Here is a 21095-nt window from a genome sequence, read left to right on the forward strand (position 1 = left end):
GCCGGCTCGCTCTCGGCTCTTCTTGACAGATGGAGGTGGTTTGAATCGGAGTCCGTCCTGAAGTTAAAAAAATTTAATAATAATAATCCAGAAACCCCCAATAGCGAGAGGACATTCAGTGTTTAGTCTGCAATGAGAAGTGAACAGACCGAAAATGGAGAAAACTCAACAAACTCGGTGAGCGAAAGCCAAGATGCTGGAGGCGCTATTAACGGGATAAAGTGACATGTTTGCATCGCATGAGCTAACCTGTGAACACTAACCCATCTGTTCTGCGGCACGAAGGCCAGTGTGCGTTCAGAAATATCACCATTTAAAGTTGCCACTAATGTAACATCACATAAAACCCCGCGTTTCATACATTCCAACTCACTTTCACGTTTTTTAAGGGAGCATACTTAAATTCGGCTCACATAAAACACATACTTTGTATTTTAATTGTGATTTAGAAAAAAAAAAAAGGAATTTGTCAAAGAATGGAGTAAGGAAATAACTTACAATTATGTCATTTGAACAGACTGGTGAACAGTTTATTATTGCCGTACTGTAAAATCCTTTCAGTTAAAGGAGTTTCTTTTATTCATTTGATTAGCAGTTTCTTTGCTCATTAAAATAAATAATTATTAAAAAAGAATTAAGTGCTTTTTTGACTTCTTTTTGAAGGACAGTGTAAAAGTTATCAGTATGATTTTCAACATTACCAACTAAACAGTGTTTAAATGCTCATTATGTGTAAAATAGGTAAGGTTTGTATCCTGCTTTAAAAAAAAAAAAGACTATATTTGTCTGTTTTCTTTTTTGCTGTTGACTTGGGAGGTGTGTGCATGAACAGGGGAGACACCCAGTCCCCCCTCTCCATGCCTGGAGGCATGCTTGGTGGCATGGTGAGTGGAATGATAAACAGAGACCGGTGCTATCCATGTCAGCAGCTCAAAATAGAGGCAAAGCAAGAGGGTCTCAGATAGCCCCCAGACTCCATATAAGTATGGTCAGCCTCTCCTGTGTGTGGTGTGTGTGTGTGTGTGTGTGTGTGTGTGTGTGTGTGTGTGTGTGTGTGTGTGTGTGTGTGTGTGTCCACCCAGTCCACCTGCTGTCGGGAAAGCAGACTTAATATAGCGTCTCTCACTCAGCAGACTCCTGTCATTTCTTTTTAAGACTTCATGCGTCGCTGGGGTCAGAACATATGACAGCTTGTGAGTGTGTGTGTGTGTGTTTAAATGTGGATAATGGACTACTGGACAAAAACAACCTCAATACATTTCTTTTTGTGTTTCGCTTTGGCCTGAGTGAAAGGGTACTACTATCAGCAAGCTCAGAGTATTTTTGATCAGTTTTCACAGTTGAATAAAGTTTAATCTTCGATAATTTGTCATATATTGTTTGTTTAACCATTCAGCAGAACTTTAAAAGTGTAACTACACATTTCAGTGTCATTGTATGGGAGTAGTCACTCGCAGGTATTGTGCGACAGTTGTTGGACAGATTAGCGTATCAGCCCTGTCGTCTGAAAAAGAATAGTGCTGTCTTCCAGCTGCTCCTGACCTAAGCCCTAATGTGGCTCTCTGACGGCACTAAATCCGTTTCTAGTTAATAAACTGTTTTGACCTGGACGACATGTGGCCCTCATATTAGGCCAGCGGGTCGGCTGCTGTCCTTCAGATCCAGATATAACCCGTGTGAATGTGTGTATGTGGGTCACAGGCTGCGAGCGAGGCCTACGAAAGTCACTTCAAGTGCTCCCTTCCACAAACGCGTGAGGCCAGATAGAATCCCCAGAAGCCGAGAACAATGTGAACGCATGCTAATTTTAGCTGACGTGACGTTGAGATGAGCAGCTGAAGAAAAGAGGCCGAAAATGACTTTAAATCCAGATGACTACATGATGTCATGATATCAGATTCAGATATACAGGGTGCCTTTTTGCAAAAGTATCTTGGACAGGTCATCACTTATTGACTATTACGGGCTATTTTACACCAATTAACCTCAAATGGAGGTTTATGGACTGTGTGAGGAAACCAGAGTGTCAAAGGAAAAACCAACACATGCACAAGGAGAACATGCATCCTTGCTGCAAAAACACCTGAGCTCCACATTATATCCACTAATTTATTGTTACTGTGATATCAAAATGTGCAATGCATACTGTAAAGGGTTCATGCTCTGCAAATTCAAAATTACAAAATTTAAAAGATGAGAAAAAGTGCAACTAATTACAATTCATACATAAAACTCATGTTTATTGAGCGGTATTCTTCATTCTTTCAGCTTTTTGACCACAGGGCTGACGTTACAGCGCCCAGTCACAGCCGGTCTCCTTCAGGGACAAGAGAAAGTGCAGTGATATTTGGAAGAACAGATCTCATGGTTGTTTCCAAAAATGTCAAAAATTCTCACGGGAAATGTCTCATTATATCCTGGAATTAAAAAAAAAAAAAAAAAAAAGTTAAATTTTTCCTTATTGTAAGCATCTACTTATTGACCAGCATTCTATTGACCGGTTGTAGTAAAGAAGGCTGAGTGAGCTATGTAAACTGAGAAGACAAAAGGGGACTGACAAGCTTTGTTTTTTTTTTCTCGATACATACACCTTTATTTATTTCTTCCAACCTGAAGATTTTCAGTTACGCAGTTTGAAAACACCAAACACAGACTGGATGAGTCCAAATGAATCGTTGTGTTAAGGAAAGTTCATTCCATACAATAAATACTAACATGAAGACTAAAAGCATCTTCATCAATCTGTCTGGAATTCTGCATTTTGGATTAATGTTTCTTCTTTTTGGTGTGACTCTCATCCAAACAAATACACCAAGTGCAAAGAATCCGAGGCTTTAATAACAAAGATTTGGTTTCTTTATTTGTAGTGAGCAGATAGGAGCGAAATCCAAGTCAGACCTATCTCAAGCTTGACTGACCTTTACTTTTCCACTTCTTCCTCTCAGCAGAGCGAGATGCTGATCAACCAGCTGAGGGAGATCACTGGCATCCAGGACCAACAGATCCTCTACAGAGCCCTGACCGTAAGACCGGAGGAAGCGCCGTCTTTTTTATCTGCTTTCAGGATCAAATTAGAGATTCTGCCAAGTTCATCCTCATTATAAGCGATCTGATTCCAGTCACCAGTCCTGCAAAAATAAATAAATACGCAGTATTGCAATAATCTGTAAGCGAGGTCAAAAGAACTGAAGTTTTCTCCCAATTTCAAATTAATTAAGTGTTTTTCTGCATGTGTTGCTTTTTGTTTTTAGTATGACAGTGTGTTGCTTTGCTGAGTTTTGTTCGAAGATCTGACTCTACTAACAGGTTTGGAATCTTTTCAGGCCAGTCAGGGTGACATTGGCCATGCAGTGGGACTGCTGACCACCCAGCCTGCAGAGGTCCAGGACCCCGGAGAAGCTCAGCTCTCAGGGACGTCTACAGAAGCCTGGGAGGGCCAGAAAGGTACAGAGGGACCCGGAATGTTCAACTTCAGTCGATCAAACATGTGGAACTTCAATATCTGCTAGTTCGGGTGTCTGCGGCTCTGGAGCCACATGTGGCTCTAAAGCCCCTCTGCAGTGGCTCCTTGGAAGTTTCAGAAAATGTGATGTAAATATAAATTTTTATCATTGTTAAGCGAAAAAGGAAACGCTTACCAAATTTCTCAAGACAAAAGCGAAAGAAAAATTAGGATAAAGAAATTAGCTCAAATCTTCAATCAATTTCAGATTGTTCTTTAGCTTTAAGAAGCATTGTTAAATAATAAATTGACATTAAGCATGTATCATGGAGTGTTCCATGTTAAACTGTTGTCTTTTCCGCCAGGCGTCCCTAAAGATGAGCTGCAGGCCGCCATCGAGCTCAGCCTGCAGGACTCCCACCATGCTCAGGAGGAGGAGCGAGAGTTTCACAGGTGAAGAAGGGTTTGGCATCCATGCAGAGCTTCCTCTCTTCAGTTTTGTATGGATACCTTTAACTTGCTTTCAGTAATTAGAAATGCATGCAAACAAATGCACAACTCACTGAATATACCCTGATGGGTAAGAGTGTTGTTCTCGTGGTCTGAGACAGAAGTGAGATTATTTGTGCTCCCTGTCTTGTTAAAACGTCGATGAACTGCAAATCAGAATATTTGAGTGTGCATAATAAGACCTTGCATGGACACAACCTCGTTTTTGAGGGATAATAACGGAATTTAGATTGTCATTGTGTGGTTTTGCCTGCTTGTTTTTTTAACAATCACTTTTTTTGATCGCTGAAATCAAGAAAGGAGGATAGATGCGTTTGTCAAGTCCCATTAAAAATATAGTTGGAGTATCGTAGTGGTGTTTAGCAGGGATTAATTGTACATATACAAATTGCACACAGAGATAAGGGGAAATTGAGGCTGGAGGTGATAGATGGGGTTTTTTGGTTTGAGGTGAATAAATCTTTGTCATATTAAAGTCTCCGACAAAGGAGTGTATTAATATTCTCCCTTCACAGGCTGAACTGATGGAGGTTTTAATGTATACACAGAGCAGAGGGTCTAACTAAGTCAGCTTCTGTTTAATAGAGTTGTCAGATCAATGTTTTCACAGCGGTAATTTGATGTTGCACAGAGCTCTGGAGGCCAGCGCCGAGGAGAACGCCGCCAGAATAAAGAGGAAGCGGTGCGAGGCTCAGAATGAGATGTGCAGCCCGGCAGACTGGATCCGGCAGGACGACTGGCCCGTGGGCATCCGCAACGTGGGAAACACCTGCTGGTTCAGCGCCGTCATCCAGGTGAGAGCGGCGGAGCTTTTTGTGCTTCTCCACTTCACTCCATCAGAGTGGGGAGGGACACCTGAGCCCCGGGGGGGAAACCCTGCAGCTAATAAACAATCAGGCGTTAACCTGTTTGTGATCACATTCAGCGGCTTGACCTCGGAGGCCTCACTTATTTTTGGCTCCTCATTAAAATCCCCAGACGTATGTGGGACTTCTCTATGTAAGTGTGGATGTTGAATTTACCGTCTGGAGCAAATGCAAAAGCTTTGATTTGAGTGGAAGAGTTATGAGCAGTGTGCTGATCATAAATCCAATTTTTCGAAAAACTAAATTTTTTAAGTGTATTTCATTTAAACAGTGTATTTTCCAGAGGAGTCTAGAACAAAATTAATTTGAAAAATAATATATAAATCAAGTCAGTTCAGCATTTCTACCATTTTTTATCGGGTCAACCAAGATAAGCCTGATCTTCAGTTTTAATGAAGAAGTTCAGAGGTGAAGACTGGTGGGAAGTTTTTAAAAACAAACTGTGGCAGCCCTACCGGACTACCCACTCTGCCTCTTCTACAAGCCTTTTTCTGATTTTGGAGCTTGAGTGTTGAGTTTGCATTTCCCCCCTGTGCATACACGTTTTTTTTTTCCCCTCTCTCTTCAGGTTCTCATTTTTTCAGCAGACAGTCACACATGCTCACATTTACACACAGAGTTCATTTATAACCCCCTTCAAACGCAAAAGTCCAACATTCACACTACATCTTCAGTAATAAAATGAACACTTGAGATGGGCTGAAGGCAAAAATAAAAAAAAAAATAAAAAAAAAGAAAGAAAGAAAGAAAGAAAAATCAGCTCAGACAGTGTGACTGGGTTCACCCTCTCATTACCTCGGTGACTCGCTAACAGAGAAAACATGAGATGGAAATCTCTTCCCTCTTGAACTTCCACTGTTACTCCGAGCTGCCAGTTCTATTATGGGGGGATGGCGAGTGGACCGGGCAGAAACCGGAGCCCTCCCCGACACCCGACACCAGCCGTGTGGGTCATTAAAACGTGACGGATGCGAGGATGAGGCGGGCTGCGGACTTTTCAGTGTGAAACACTAAAAAAGGAGACCGTGATTGTCTCTATAAAGTCAGACGTGCTTCTGCATCAATTAGAATCCAAATGCTTGCCGGACAGCAGGTTTTTATCTGGGGGAAACAAGACCGTGTTGCTGGAATACAAATGGCGTTCAAATGATACCCTTTTTTGTTTGTATTGCCTTCTCCGTTGTCAATACTCCGCGTCTGAAGTGCTGGCTGTAGATCCAACAAAGCCTGGCTCTTGATAAAGAAGGCTCCTTTTAAACAACGTAATTATACGATCAGATTGAAGCCGAGCGACCGCACGATTCAGCTGTCAGCTCATATTCCCTTTATTATCCTTTGTGGTATAAATTACTGTAAAACCCAGATAAGCCGTAATTGAATTTCCCACACAAATGGAAACGTATATGGAGATATTCATAAGTGCTTGGCCGCTCCCAGCATGCATTTAGTTTATCATGACAAACACCGAGATCTTATAACAAAGCGAGCCGCTGTGTGTGCGTTGTGTGTGTGTTGGCCTGCTGAAGTTGGCCATTGATAAACCTGTGAGGATAAACTCTGCAGCTAGGATCATTACTTATCTTCGTCCTGCTCCAGCATTAGAGAGATATTTTTGTAAATTTTATAAAAGTCATCAGTTTAATTCAGTTCCAGTAAAATTATCTGAAGACACTTGATGTCATTAGATAACCACAAACACTAGATACGTCAGTGTTTGATGGATCATTCCTTTGTTGAATGGAACTATTAATTGATATTTGGCCCATAAATCAAACGAGAAAAGTTAATTATTGACTGTAATAATAATGATAATAAGAATCATGCACAATGTCCTTTATCCTAAAAGACTCTATGAAATCTATTTCTGACGGAGCTCCTCAAGCTGCAACGTTTCTTAAAAAGATATTTTGTTCACGTGTTTCCTGACTGGTGGTGAAGCAGCTTCATCACTTCAGGGGAGGGGGAAGATTTCATTTTCACCTGTGGTAAAAATAATCCTGCAGAGGGGGGAATAACTGGACCAGAGGGGGAATTCCATCCGTCCCTACTGGCACTTCGCACCCTGATTCTGTGACCTTGTTTATAAACATGGCACAGAATGAAAAAAAAAGAAAAAAAAAAAAAAAGATTTGTTTCTGCCATAGTATTGTGGATCCAGGTGGCACAGACGAGAACTGTTTCTTGGAAATTTCACTGGCATTCATAGGCGTGGACGCACATATTCATCCCACAAATGCACGCTTCTGGAGACGGAACCGCGTTAAATTGAAATGAACAAGCTTCCCAGCGTTTTTATACTGCTACATTAAACTAATGCAGATTTGATGTGCTTTCGCGGAGTGTGAATACGGGACAGCTGTTGCGTGGAGAAACGGCGTTTTGTAATAATGAAGAAGTTTCGCAAACACATGTCTGCGTTTCCTCTCTGATCTTTCCCGGTTGCGATGAATCGCACACTTGTAATCACCGCGCACCATCTGCTGATTCCCCCGCATCCGACCTTGACCGCGAGGTCGGCGTAAACGCCGTTTGTTTCTCGTTGCAGTCGCTGTTCCACCTGCCCGTTTTCAGGAGGCTGGTTCTCAACTACCACCTGTCTGAGCGACTGCTGGAGAAGTGTAAGAGCCATGCGGTGAGTTTCCCGGACGGCGGTTTGTCTCCATTCATCCGGGGCTGCTTTCTGAAGGCGGCGACTCTGCGTTCACAGGACAAGAGGAACATCGCCTTCATGCAGGAGCTGCGCTGCCTGTTCGCCCTCATGGTGGGCTCCACCCGCCGGTTTGTGGATCCCTCTGCCGCCGTGGAGCTACTGCGAGACGCTTTCAGGACCAACGAGGCCCAGCAGGTACCGAACGGACACACACAGCTTCTGTTTTCTGTCAAAATCCACTTATTGTGGCCTCCAATGCTCTCTGACCTGTAGATTTGTTTCCCACAGGTGTTTTTGTGCAGTTTTTGTTATGTGTGAACTTTCAGGAAGTTTACCTTCGGCCCAGAGCTTCATTCCGACCGTTGTTCTCATTTGACACCAGCTTTGCTTCGTGGTGCATTTACATGCAGATACATCGGCGTACCCCCGGGTGTGTTATTCATGAAGGCGGACACCGCTGTGGCCCACCGCAATGTCGAGGCAAACAAAAGCAATTGCATTTATTGACCAACTGGAACAGGTGGAGTTCGAGGCTGAAGTGCAGAGAGCAACGCGATGGAAGGTTCAGAGAACACAAGAAACTTTAGCAAAAACAAAACAAAACAAAACAGGCAGACAGGAGGGGGAAATTTCAGAAACAGCAGGCAGAGTCTCAAAAAGCAAAAACTTAAAGAAATAAATGAGAATTACCACCAAGCATGAATGGATTCATGTCAAGTTCAAATGCAGAAACATACTGAAATTTGAAATGATAAGGAAATGAACACGACTGTCTTCAGTGTCTCCAAATAAAGAAGCTGCTTCTCTTCTGTCTTGTTTTAGGACGTCAGTGAGTTTTCCCACAAACTGCTCGACTGGCTGGAGGACGCGTTTCAGCTGGCTGCCAATGGAAAGTAAGCGGACGTCCAACAGATTCCCATTTATTTCTGGATCCCTGCTGAACAGTTTGTGTGACTAAATGGCTAAAGCTAATCTTTCTGTTTTAGGAATGCAGAAGACAAACAGCACAACCCCATGGTCCAGCTTTTCTATGGAACTTTTGTCACAGAGCGAAAGCATGAAGGTGTGAGCTTTTTCCACGTTTGTTTGAGTTCATCTCATTCTGATTATTTGTCTGATGGGATTTTCCCTCTGTGCAGGTAAGACGTTATGCAACATCGAGCAGTTCGGGCAGTACCCCCTGCAAGTCAACGGCTTCAACAACCTGGACGAGTGTCTGGAAGGGGCCATGGTGGAGAGGGAGATCGAGTCGCTGCACTCGGATCACGGCGTCACGTCCGGCCGCGAGGTGAACTCAGGCAACGCGCCGCGACACTTCCTGGTAAATCCGCTGGTGGACTCAGACGGCCTGCGGTTTGCCCTCGGTTTTCACAGAGATGGTTCAAAAAGCTGCCGCCGGTCCTGACGTTCGAGCTCTCTCGGTTTGAATTCAACACCCAGCTCGGGCGGCCCGAGAAAATCCACAAGAAGCTGGAGTTTCCTCAGATCGTTTATATGGACAGGTGAGTTTTGTTGCTGTAAGTATGCGCTGTGCGCTGCAATAAAGTTGATCAAATAAAGGAGTTGATTCTTGGATCAAAGGAAGGGATTCCGCTCCATCCCTGTTTATAATTTACACTCTATATTCATCTGTAACATTCCAGTGGATTTAAAATATCGCGATGAAATTGTGTCTGTGTCACAAAGCGCAATAAAACCTTCCTGCTTTAAAACACAGTTGTCTGAAACATCTGTAGAAAATAATGTATCAGTTAAACTATGTAATTGCCAATTAAAAGTGTACAAAACAGCCAGTTACTATTTAAGTATGTTAGGTTGTGTATGTCCGAGAACCTCTGTGTGGTCATGGCTCTTGTGTAAAAAGAAAGTTCTCCAACTCCCATGACTAGGAAGCTCCTGTAAACGTTTGAATTGTCTTTGCTCAGATATCTTCACAAAAACATCGACCGGACCCACGAGAGGAGAGGAGAAGTGAAGAAGCTGAAGGAGCAGCTCGCCCTCCTTCAGCAGAAGCTGGAGTGGTGAGTCGCCCGCCGACGCAGGGAGGAACACACAGCAAAAAAAAAAAAACCCTGGTTTGATTCCCCATGATCTTTTATCGACAGCTACAGAAACTACGGCTCGGGGCCGACCAAGTACCCGCTGGCCGACATGCTCCAGTTTGTGCTGGAGTTCGCCACCACCAAGCCCACCAGTGTTTCTCCAGCCGAAGACCCGAGATTAGCGACGTCTTCCCCGACCCCCGTGAGCCTCCCGCCCGTGGAAACCGCCTCCAAAGACAACAGGTGTTAAAACTGTCAACCTCTACTCTCACCTTAAACTGTAGGATGTCTTCAGTCAGGGTCAATGAGCGGTTTATTTCCTTGTTCTCTTCAGTGAAGCTGCAGAAGCAGATTCCGCCGAGGGGCTGGCGTCAGGGGTTTCCAGCTGCCAGCGGACGCCCATCTATAAGCCCTTCACCCAGTGCAGGCACCCGGTCGACTGCCCGCCGCACCCGGCGCCCCACAACGTCACCGAGGAGGAGCTCCACTTCGTCAAGACCTGCCTGCAGCGCTGGAGGACAGAAGTGGAGAACGACATAAATGGTACGCCCAGACACTCCCGCGGTGAAACACACTCAAAGCTTTTTTTAAAAGAATTGCATTAAATCATGGCATTTTATTTTTATCGGGGTTCAAATCCGCTTCCAGTTCCAGCCAGTGTCCATCGAGTTTTGTCATTAATTGGAAAAACAGTTGGGGTCTTCTTCTTTCACAGCTTCTGTTTCTTTGTGTGTGTTTCCCAGAGCTGAAAGCCAGTATTGACAAGCTGACGCAGACGCTGGAGGGCATGTACTCAGACAACAGCCTCTGTCAGGTGAGCTCTGAACCGGCCTCCGCCGCTCCGAATAGCAATCGGATTCCATATTGTACAAGCGCAGCGGCAGAAAGTGCTCGTTCATCAAGATTAGACGAAACCTTCAGTTCTCCAGTGGAGAAAAAAGATGCTAATAATTCAGCATGAGCAGAACAGAAGAATACAAATAAGAATGGGGTCAACTAAAGGTCGCCCTGAAGGGACTGTTGAGCTTCTTTACTCGCCTCCTCACTACCGTAGGTACCGTACAGGCTTCACGCCGTGCTGGTCCATGAGGGACAAGCTTCAGCCGGGCATTACTGGGCGTACATCTACGACCACGCCAACCGGCGCTGGATGAAGTACAACGACGTCAGCATCACCGAGTCGTCGTGGGAGGAGCTGGAGCGGGACTCCTTCGGCGGGATGACCAACGCCAGCGCCTACTGCCTGATGTACATCGACGACAGGCTGCCTCACCTCATCACAGGTGCTGATGATTAAATGATTAATTCAGCCATGTTTTCTGTTTTAATGGTCCACATGACTGGGTTTCGTTGTGTTACTGTATTGGTAAAGCGGTGTGTTTTATGCTTCGTCCGTTCAGAGGACACAGACAACGAGACGGGGCAGGTCCTCCGGGGGATGGACTCGCTGCCTCCCGTCCTCAGACGCTTCGTCCACGAGGACAACCGCTGGTTCCAGCAGGAGCTCAGCGAGTGGGAGGAGCAGTTCTGCCAGACGGCGACCCCGCAGGAGGAGTCCGCGGCCCCCGTGGAGCCCGCGGGCCCCGCTCTGGACGACGCGCAGCAGACCCCCATCGAGCCGGCCCCCCAGTCCGGACCGGCCGGCGAGGAGCAGGAGCGGGACGCCGCCACGGAGCCACAACCGGAGCCGGAGTCCGAGTCCGCGGAGAACAGAGAGGGTCTGTATGGGAGAATCGCTCTGGATGATTCTGCACGAAAACAGCACAACTTTCTCTGTTATCAGACTTTAGCATGAAAATACCAGGAGTTTACGCTTTGATGGTAAAACTGAAGTTTCCATGAGGTTTCCTCATCATCAAGGGGGGGTTAAGTTATTGGCTGGGTGTGTTATTAAGTCGTCAGGCATTCTAACTCAGTGTTCCTAATATTTTGACCCCAGACGAGTTGAAGCCGTCCACACCTCCACCTCCACCTCCACCGCCTCCGCCTCCGCAGGAGACACCGGGCAGTCCTCCAGGCAGTGCCGCCGCCGCCGCCTCCGCCACTGCAGCTGTCGCTGACGCCTCGGAGCCCGCCCCCCCGTCGGAGGAGGGCAGGGAGCCGCAGAGTCAGGTGAGCAAGTTCATGCTGCCGCCGCCCCCTCCCACACACCCCCTCGTGAAGATATGGGTCAGAAATTCTAGGCCACGAAAATAAAGTGTGCATCTGGGTCAAGGGTGCCGCTTCAGCGCGACGGTGACGAGACTCAGCGCCACGCTGCCTGGAGAGTCAGTGGAGATAATAGAAAGGTCGAAGGTCACACTCCTGCTGACGTCTCACAGGTCTGCTTGTTCCGTCAGGTTTGTGATGCAGAGCCCAGCAATCCGGCGCCGCCCGACGTCCAGGCGGAGAAGGACGACAGGGAGGCGGCGGGCGGCGGTCCGGAAGCCGGAGGCGGGACAGAAGCTCGTGAACGTGAGGCGGAGCTCACGGAGGAGGGGCGGCGGCCAGAGGAGGAGGAGGGGGGAGAGGGGGAGGCTCCAGCCAGGCAGAGGCAGACCGAGAACGAGGTCTCGGAGGTGGAGATCCCCAACGTGGGCCGGATCATGGTGAGGGCCGACGCCGATGGATACAACGAAGAGGTGAGCGCGGGAGAGGACACGAGTCACAATCATCACAACACCCCGACCCCGGGCAGCAAGGATACAGAGGATAGATACAGTTCCCAAGAGCGAGTTTTAAAAAGCACTAAGATCACAGCATTTATGCTTTTTGAAAAAAAAAATAACATTTTTCTTCTTACAAAAATGTCATATTCCTTCTATTCACTCCTGATTTTTCAAGTATTAAGTTTTAAGTTTTAGAGTTTTGAAAGTTAAGAGTTTATAAAGAATTCACTTTTAGATTATCCTGGATCTGTTGTTTTTGAAGTCAAAATGGGTTTCTCTCTATTATCTTACACATTTTGGAACATTTTTAACAAATACGTTGAAAGCCATGAAGGAAAATTATTGATATCCTATTGACTTGTAATGACATTTGGAGATATGATTAACAGAGAAAAGAATAAACAGAATAAGATGTCTATCAGTCTGCAACCTCATGGTCACAAAGTTTCTGTAAAAAGAATGACATGCAGATGAAATGCACTTAACCACTTGCTCTTATTGTTTTAATTTCTTTTCCTTTCATTTCTGGTTGCAGATGATGCTCACTCCGGCGATGCAGGGCGTGATTTTAGCCATCGCTAAGGCCAGGCACGTTTTTGATAAGGAAGGCCCCGAGGCTGGCCTCATTAAGGTTTGCTTGCTTCTCTGGATATACTGAAGTTTCTCTGTTCACACGAAATGAAAACACAACTGATTTACATTATTTTAGATTGTGAATCTTTGTGTTTTGATACGTAAGTGAAGTTCGAACCTCGAGAGCTTTGTAATTCCCCCGTCTGGGTGTTTTTCAGGCTTTCCATGAGGAGTACTCCCGCCTGTACGAGCTCTCCCAGGAGGAGACGACCCCGCAGGAGGACGCCCGTCTGCAGCACTGCCTGGTCTATTTCTTCCAAAACAAGGCGCCCAAACGCGTCATCGAGAGGACGCTGCTGGAGCAGTTCACGGACCGCAACCTCAGCTTCGACGAGAGGTGAACGCAGAAAACAAGCTACTGCTCCGAGCAGCTCAGGCCAATAAAGCGAATCAGAAGTCCTGCAGGCGTGACCTCCGCTGAGTCCTGATCTGAACTCTACCGAGCGACAGGAGTTAGAGGCGGCCCCATAAACTCAGCTTTACACAATCTTTTCACGAAATTTTCTTTTTGAAAGTTCACTGGGAAGAATCAAGCAAAGCGTGTTCCGACTAAAAACTGATTCCTCCTCTGATCATTCACTTTGCACTGTGTTTAGTAAACATACAGAAAGATTGATTCCAATTGATTCCAAAGAGTAAATTATTTTCTAAATGACAAACTGATGAGAATATAGTTTTTTTTCTTATTTTTTTAAGCTGAAAATTTTCAGTTTAGATAATTGTTACCCTCTAAATGTTTTTAATCATCCTCGTGTAGTTTGAAACGAGCCAGTTCGAAGGACTTGGGGAAGCAGAAAATATAGAGATTTATCTTTCAAAATATAGGGAGGAGAAAGATAAACGCACACGTATAAAAACTTGTAAAATCACCACTACTGTTGGATTTTGCAAAGTTTTCAAATTTTAATTACAGCAAGAAAGCCGTCACCAGGAGTTATCTTGATAAAAAAAAGCCCCAAAACAAGAACACTGGACGGATTTTGTACGACAGATTTTTCTGATGGAAGAACTGACGTTTATTATAAGGCTAAGAGAGAATAATTTCTTTTGAAGGTTTAGAAAATTGTGACATCAGTTAGATAAAGCATGAAAATACTCAGATAATAATTTGAGCAAAGTAATTCTGTCATCGTTGCATTTTTTTATTATGAGGCTTTAAATTAACAGTAAAGAAAATGTATCATGAAACAGTAAAGTTGAAGCCTGTTGATGAGAAGTGACTGAAAATGAACATGCATGTGGCTCCATCTAGTGTCCAAAATGAGAACTGCAGTTAAAATGTTAAAATGTACTGACAGACTGAAATACTATTTTTAAAAATGACAGCACAGCTTGACACGTCTCTGGAATTGTGTTTTTTTTTTCTTTCTTTCAGAGCCATCAGCATCATGAGGGAAGCTCGATCCAAACTGCGCCTCATTAAGCCAGAAGATATGGACATGGAGGAATATCTGGTACTTCTTTTGATTCAAGCTTTGCTTTAATATGCAGCTATAGTCATATATCACCTAATATGTATTCACTGGAAGCATTTGTTTGCCATACAATTTCATTAATATTCTAATACCGTTTCAATTTATTCCACATTTGGTTAAATATTTCAAACTTTTTTGTTGCATAATTTTTATCATTTGAACTTATAACTCCCCCCAGAAGAGTATCATAAAAAAATATCTCATAAGGTCAGCAATCAACTGGCTGTTTAAACAAATGTTTGAAGCTTTTCATTTATTTAGCATGAGAGTAAATCTAACTGGTTAAAATAACCTTTTGTTTTGATGGTATTCAAAGTTTTTGGAATTGCAGAATTTTCAACATATGAAACTACAAAAAGACAACAAAACTAGTTCACCAGTAATTTTAGTTATTGAGAATATTAGTTTGATATTTCTTTGTAATTGCTCCAAACATTAAAACGTCACCGTACTTCTTCAAATGAAATCTGAAAACTCAGTTTTATGGTCAATTTTCCAGTCAAAAGTATGTGGTCCTCATTTCTTTATTAAAAGCAATATTCCCAAAATGTTTTGCTAACTTTAAATTTCCATTAAATATAAAGATAAAAAGTTGGGCAGCAGAAGTTTTAATGTGAAAAAATTGTAAAAGAAAAATGTCAACCTAAGAACCTTTTTTGTTAAGCGTTTTATGTATCACAATCACAATGTGCTTCACACACACCTTCATTTATTGACCAAATATCACCTTCAGATTGTCTGTATAGAAAACAATATTTTTAATTTCTTATAAGCTTTTACATTCTATGATATTTGAAGGTGACAGGATTGATTTAATGTGTTTCCTAATACCATACACACAACAAGTTGATAAACACAACTAAGAAACATAAGAATGAACAGTTACTGGTCGAAAATCAGGTCCTTTTTTTTTTACCTCTACCTCCATTAAAGAAATTCAAAATGATGAAGATGTTATTGAGGAGGTCATTTTGACTGACTTCAGGCATATTATCATGAAAATGAGATAAAAATAAGTAAAAATACTTATTTCAATAAAACCACATTGAAAATGATCAGAACGAAGAGAAAGTTGTTTTGTTCAGTTCCATTTAACCATTTATTAAGCTGATTGTAGCGTGTGAGACGGGAAAAAAACGATTTACACTCAAGAGAACAGCGCGTGAGACAAGAAAAACACCTTTCGAGAGGCTGCATGTTGGACTAATATGTGTCTGTTTGCCCATTTATAATAAAAACTCACAATATTGTATTTAAATTTCACAATATAGAGACAGCTTGAATTTGATGAGGCCACAGAAGGATCTTTTCATTGATATTAACCAAAGAAGGGCGGAACAGACACGTTGTTATTGCGAGACGTCTTTTCCTCCCGCTGGAGAACATTTGTAAAACCTCATGTTTGCAGCAGCGAGGATTAAAAGGTGCATTTTGTAACGTGGAAAGGTAATTACACACAGCCTGAAGGGAAGCCAAATGTCATTGTAGTCAGACTCATAAAACACAATATTTTCATGTGGTTTTCTCAGCACGGTCCAAAACGTAATCAGCACATTAACTTGCTGATCTGACAGGTTGTTTTGATCGTTTTAATTCCTGCAGCAGGAACCCGGTGACCTGAATCCCAGATTCACACTCTTCTTATAACAACATGCAAAAAAAAACAACCCCTAATGCCTCCACATTGAGAGAGAAAACTCTGCTCTGCTCCATTCATGACTTTGACTCAGATGGAGGTAAAAGAAGCTGTTTGGACTCTTGAATTAGCAGAAACTCTCGTCTCCAGGTAGTGTTAAGTCGAGCCGCAGTGTCTCCGCCGTGAAGTGACCACGGTCTGTTTTCGTCCCTCACAGCAGTGGCACGACGACTACCGGCTGTTCCGCACTGTGTTTGTTTACCTGCTGACTGGACTGGAGCAGTATCAGCACGGCAAGTAAGTGTCGTCTCACAGTCGGCCTGAAACTGAGGTTATTCTCACGCTCTCTGCGAGACAAGACAACAACAGTATTTCTTTCTTAAACCCCTGTGCGCTACAGTTGTCCACTTTTATCGAAATACGTTATTATAATGATTTACTTAAGCTTTCTTAATCACAAGTTAATGATGAGGAAAATAACAATGAGATCATTTTCATTTGAACTATTTAGTTTAGACCTTGTTTTCTCCAGATCTGAAGTCGAATCTGACTCAAAACCTAACTCCTTCTTCGACCATCAGCTGGAAAATAACTAGACATCGTCTTTTGAGCTGAAGCACCACGACTTCCGTCTGTTTTGAATCTGAATGGGAAACGAGTGTGTTTTCGGCTGCAGGATGCGAGAGGCTCTGATCTACCTGGCCCACGCGTACGAGAACAACGCCAGCCTGCTGAAGAACGGAGAGAAACGAGGCCTGGACAAGTCTCTGATCGGGGTTTACAGGAGGAAGTGCCTCACTGTGGGTTGAAGCCGTCTTTCATCCAGCCGCGGATCACCTGCTCAGTCCTCTTTAAAAAAAAAAACATCTTTCTTTCTGCTTTTTCTTTGTCCGCCACGCAGACCCTGAACGAGAACGCGTCCCGCCTCTTCTGCAGCGGCGAGGAGAGCAAAGTGGAGGACGGCCTGTCCATCATGGACGAGGCGGTCATCCCCTGCCTGCACCTGATGAGCCGGGACTCGGCGCCGTCCCAGGAGGACCGGGACGCCATGGAGAACATCCGCAGCCACTGGTGCCGCTGCCTCGGCCAGGACATGGACAGTAAGTCCAGCCGTTAACCGCAGTTCTGGGTGATACCAAGTAGAGGGGAATAAAAGTGAAGCTAACAGGCTCGCCGTTGTTTCAGACGCCCTGCAGGTGAAGCTGGGCGAGCTGCTTCCCAGAGTCCTGGACGGCTCGGCCGAGACGGTGCTGCTGAAGGACCCGCCCAAGGTCCAGGTCGGCCAGGCCCACGACCTGTGCAGCCGCCTGGCGGCCGTCATGGAGTCCATTCACAACACGTCGGTGGTCGTCGTCAAGTAAAACAAACAAATTCAGCCGCCAGCAACTTGACTGAGGATTTTGTGGCGTCGAGACGTTAAATCAAATCATGCATTTATTTTTTTACACACGTGCACGTTATTTCAACGTGCCAACGGGGTGAGCCGCAAACTTTAATGCACGTCACAACAGCATCGCCACTACAAGATCTCCCCAACCTGTTTCAAACTGGGCGAATAGTTTGTTTTCTGTTGCAACCTGCAAAAGCGTCACACAGATATTTATTAATTGCTCGTGCTGTTATCGTAACACCACCGCTTCTGGAACTGTTGGTGATTAATTGCTCTTTTGAAGTGAGTAGCTCAGTTACTGAAGCATTAGCAACAGCTGCTGCGCTCTCCAGTTACTGTTTTATCAGCGATTAATCCTGACGTGACTCCAGACATGTCCGACTAACATCAGCATCGGCCTGTATTCAGAGCATTAACATCCCGAAATAAAGCTGCTGCTGCTTTCTTCATGTTTGCAATTTATCTGGGCTTGTTGAGTTACTGGTTCTTCACATTAAACAAAAAAACAAACAAAAAAAAAAACCACTTCAATAAGACAGTTTGTTGACGTCATTAAAGATAAATTAGTTTACTTCCATATATGTGTAAGAAATGTTGCTTTTCTGTAAAGAAATAAAAGTAACAGTTTGATTTACTCCTACTAACTACATCCAAATCGTTCTTGCGCCACATCTTTTACTGTATGTCTGTCTGTTTTCCTGCACTTACTGTAAAGAGAGCTGTGGCTTTGAACAGCCACTCATACATTTTACTGAGCACTTAAAGCACACTGAAACCTGCTGTGAGCCATTAGGCGCCTGGCCGGCCCTCTGGAAGCTTCATGTATGGACGTGTTTTTACTGACTGACTTCATAATTAACTGAAACCGCTGCCAACAAATTAGACTGTCGCTCCGCTCTGCAGGAAGTGTCTGGATTGACGGGATTTGTTGATTGAGTTGCTTCGCAGTGGAAAATGCACAATGAGGGTTTTCTTTCTTTTTTTTTTTTAATAGGACTTCCACAGGAAACGGCACAGTGACAAATATTGTTTATTAGCTTTTTTCTTTTTTTCTTTTTTTAATATATGTTTTATATTACTTTGTATTTTCCCAAAACCAGATGATAGGGAAATTTCCATTTCAATAAAACTAGAAACTAGGATGTCTATGGCACTGGTACACACAGTAGAGAAATATTAGTGACAGGGTTTGATGTACGACGAAGTTACTGTGCGCTTAAGTCTCGGTAAACTTCAGATGTTTAAAGAGTGGAAACTCTGTGGCGGAGCCCTGTTGGTTTGCACTTTGACACAGCAAATGTGCCTTTTCTTCTTTTTTGAAAGTTTCACTTTAAATCATGTAAGCCATTTAAAGAAAACAACATAAGGTACAAAAAACAATAAAAAAAATAATAAAAAAATCTTGTGAACAACATGATACAGCCTATTTTGGCTGGTGATTGAACAGTTTTTTTCACTTGCATTCAATGATGGCACTCAATAAATCATTTAAATACTCTTTGTATTGTCGTCATTTTCATCTGACCACTGTTGGATTTGAAAGAAAAAGGGCAGAAATATTCAAATAAATAGGTTAGCAAAGGTTATGGATGGGAGACGAAACTTACTTTTAACAGGAAGAAATGTGCACAACGACCAGACTCGAAGGTGGAGAAGGAATAAAAGATGAAGACGGAACAACAAACAGACCTCTGGGAGAAACGACCTCGGTTCAGTTTGGCTTCACAAACCCAGAGAATCTGAAAGGAAGGTACAGAGAGGAGAGATGCAAGGTTACTGGCAGAAAAGGTCACATTCAAGCCGGGAGATCACAGGAAAAAGCTCAGGGCTTTGAATGACGTCTTCCAGCAGGCTAAAAGTAAAAACTTCAGCATTCAAATGTTGTTAGAGAATCCTTTAAGTTCAACATTGTCAAAGATCTATGAAATGTATTAGTTTATCTTGGTACATTTGAAGTTGTCTGGGATTCTTCAAAAAGATCAAGCCATTTATTTATTCCAAGCTTTTACTTTTTTTTTGGTTGTTGTTTTTTGCCTGGAGCTAATAGATCTGCTAATCTATTCTATATCTGTTTTCTTTCCCCCTCTTGCACAAACCCAGTGTTTGCATGGACACCAACAACTTTTTTTTGCATTTTCCAAGCCATGTGTTATCTTGACTGCTGGAAATTCCATGTTATCTTCAACGCCTTGGTTGGCAACAGCGAGTGGAATCTCCCAAAACTCCCATAAGCTCCTTTTATCTGTTTGTTATCTCTGTACCAGTGTGCTGCTCCAGAATGAGATAAAGTCCCTACTATTAATCAAGTTTAATTGCACATCAAAGAAGCAATTATCTGAGATTAAAACAATAATACTAGCCGGTCCAAGTCAGCACTGTGGTAGATTAGGTTTAGATTTTCACCAGTCCGCCTTCGGAGCCGTGTATGAGGGCCAAAGTGATGCTGATGAATTGCCTCCAGCTGCTCTGAGTTTTAAAATACTTGTGCAGGTATTATTCCATCATGCATCAACCCAGGGACTTTTTCTTTTTGCAGAAAAGCTTGCACATTATTGATCATTATCATTGATTTTCTTTTCTTTTTTTTTTTAGCTGTGGTTTGTGCCTTGGTAAAGAGTTCATGAATTTAAAAGTGATCAGATTAAAAGAAAAATGGTTGATTGTCCAAACTTCCCCGTAAGTGTTTTTGAATTAGAATGTTGTAGAGAAAAACATGGCTGTATAACACTAATAATTCCTTGCAACCCATTAGGGTTCTCAAACCCTTGGTGCTCAGATCCTAATCAGTCTCTTGCAAGTGAAATATCCTCCTCATGCTGTAATGCATGTGAAATACAAGTTTTTCTTCCGATCTTGGGATGACCTCTCTCGATAAACTGCACCACGGCTTGCAGTTTTAAGCTTCTCTTGCACACTCAGTGGGTGATGTTCTGTGCAGACGTGCCTAAAGAGAGCAGGAGTCTTTATCATCGCAGCTACTGAAGCGTGGCCAGCCACTTCCTCAGGATGTTTTTGTTCTCCGCTGACCTCCTAAACTCTCTTCACTTGGCGTCCATGAGCATGTTTTCAATCAAGACAAACTCCTCTGAGCATAATCTCCAACCACTTCACCAAAATGGAAACCTGTCGTGACATCTTGTTGTTTGTTGATGCCTATTTGATACAGTAGTCTGTCAGCTGAACCTCAAATCCAAATTGTTCTTTAAAGTTTCAAGCACACTCTGTTGACACTATCAGCTAAGATTTCACTTTTTAGACTTGGGTTCTAAATGCTGCGTTGACACTCAACTCAGAAAATAAATAACTGAGACGTCTTGTAAATATTTATTAGCTGATGATAACAGCGCCGATGTCGACCAGAGTGTGGACCCGCTCAATAATTTGGCCAAGACTGGAGAAAACCAAACAGGAAGTGTCAGTTCTGAAATATTTGACAAGAATAAACACAGAGCTGAAATCTGATGGTATTTCTCAGATCAAGGAGGGGGAATCTGTTCTATCTAAACTCATCCAGTCCTGAACGAAAATAGAATGACTTAAGAAATTTGGTTAAAAAAAAGAAAACAACTTGTATTTATGACTGAGTTTTTTACTTTATATTTTTGTATGTAGAACTGTATTGTCTACTGCTTGTTATGTGAGTGTGTGGCCCTTTAAGAGTTGGCAGTAAAATCACCATATGTCATAGGAATCCCATCCCTGTCTAATGAATGCAAATTCTCCAAAATCCTAGATTCACAGATTGTAGAAAACAGATTTTATATTTATTTATACATCTATTATTCCAAGTTGAGGCTGTGTGA

At 43.2% G+C, this 21095-nt stretch overlaps 1 protein-coding gene across 2 annotated transcripts; it reads left to right on the forward strand.

The window, feature by feature from the left end:
- The first annotated feature begins 57 nt into the window (after positions 1 to 57).
- Positions 58 to 18225, forward strand: usp28 (ubiquitin specific peptidase 28). Of its 2 annotated transcripts, none has more exons than XM_030101547.1 (26): positions 58 to 177; positions 2949 to 3023; positions 3324 to 3444; positions 3808 to 3895; positions 4584 to 4746; positions 7364 to 7450; positions 7526 to 7663; positions 8291 to 8361; positions 8455 to 8531; positions 8608 to 8756; positions 8843 to 8970; positions 9394 to 9489; positions 9574 to 9753; positions 9845 to 10053; positions 10254 to 10324; positions 10565 to 10793; positions 10911 to 11228; positions 11450 to 11622; positions 11850 to 12131; positions 12694 to 12789; positions 12950 to 13128; positions 14167 to 14245; positions 16120 to 16199; positions 16579 to 16702; positions 16804 to 17002; positions 17088 to 18225. In XM_030101547.1, the coding sequence occupies exons 1-26, from the start codon at positions 133 to 135 to the stop codon at positions 17261 to 17263; spliced, it is 3633 nt and encodes a 1210-aa protein (XP_029957407.1). In that variant the 5' UTR covers positions 58 to 132; the 3' UTR covers positions 17264 to 18225. The 2 variants fall into 2 exon arrangements, with proteins under 2 accessions (XP_029957407.1, XP_029957406.1); XM_030101546.1 differs by having other exon boundaries at positions 99 to 177; positions 2946 to 3023.
- Positions 18226 to 21095: the final 2870 nt, after the last annotated feature.

This window comes from Salarias fasciatus, chromosome 10, assembly GCF_902148845.1.
Source record: "Salarias fasciatus chromosome 10, fSalaFa1.1, whole genome shotgun sequence".
Lineage (NCBI taxonomy): Eukaryota > Metazoa > Chordata > Actinopteri > Blenniiformes > Blenniidae > Salarias > Salarias fasciatus.

Bases quoted from the DNA above. Each gene is read 5' to 3' on its own strand.
- usp28 (XM_030101546.1), top strand. From the start codon at position 133: ATGAGAAGTGAACAGACCGAAAATGGAGAAAACTCAACAAACTCG. The intron at 4,747-7,363 runs GTGAGAGCGGCG...TTCTCGTTGCAG, and splicing joins GGTTCAGCGCCGTCATCCAG to TCGCTGTTCCACCTGCCCGT. The intron at 13,129-14,166 runs GTGAACGCAGAA...TCTTTCTTTCAG, and splicing joins AACCTCAGCTTCGACGAGAG to AGCCATCAGCATCATGAGGG.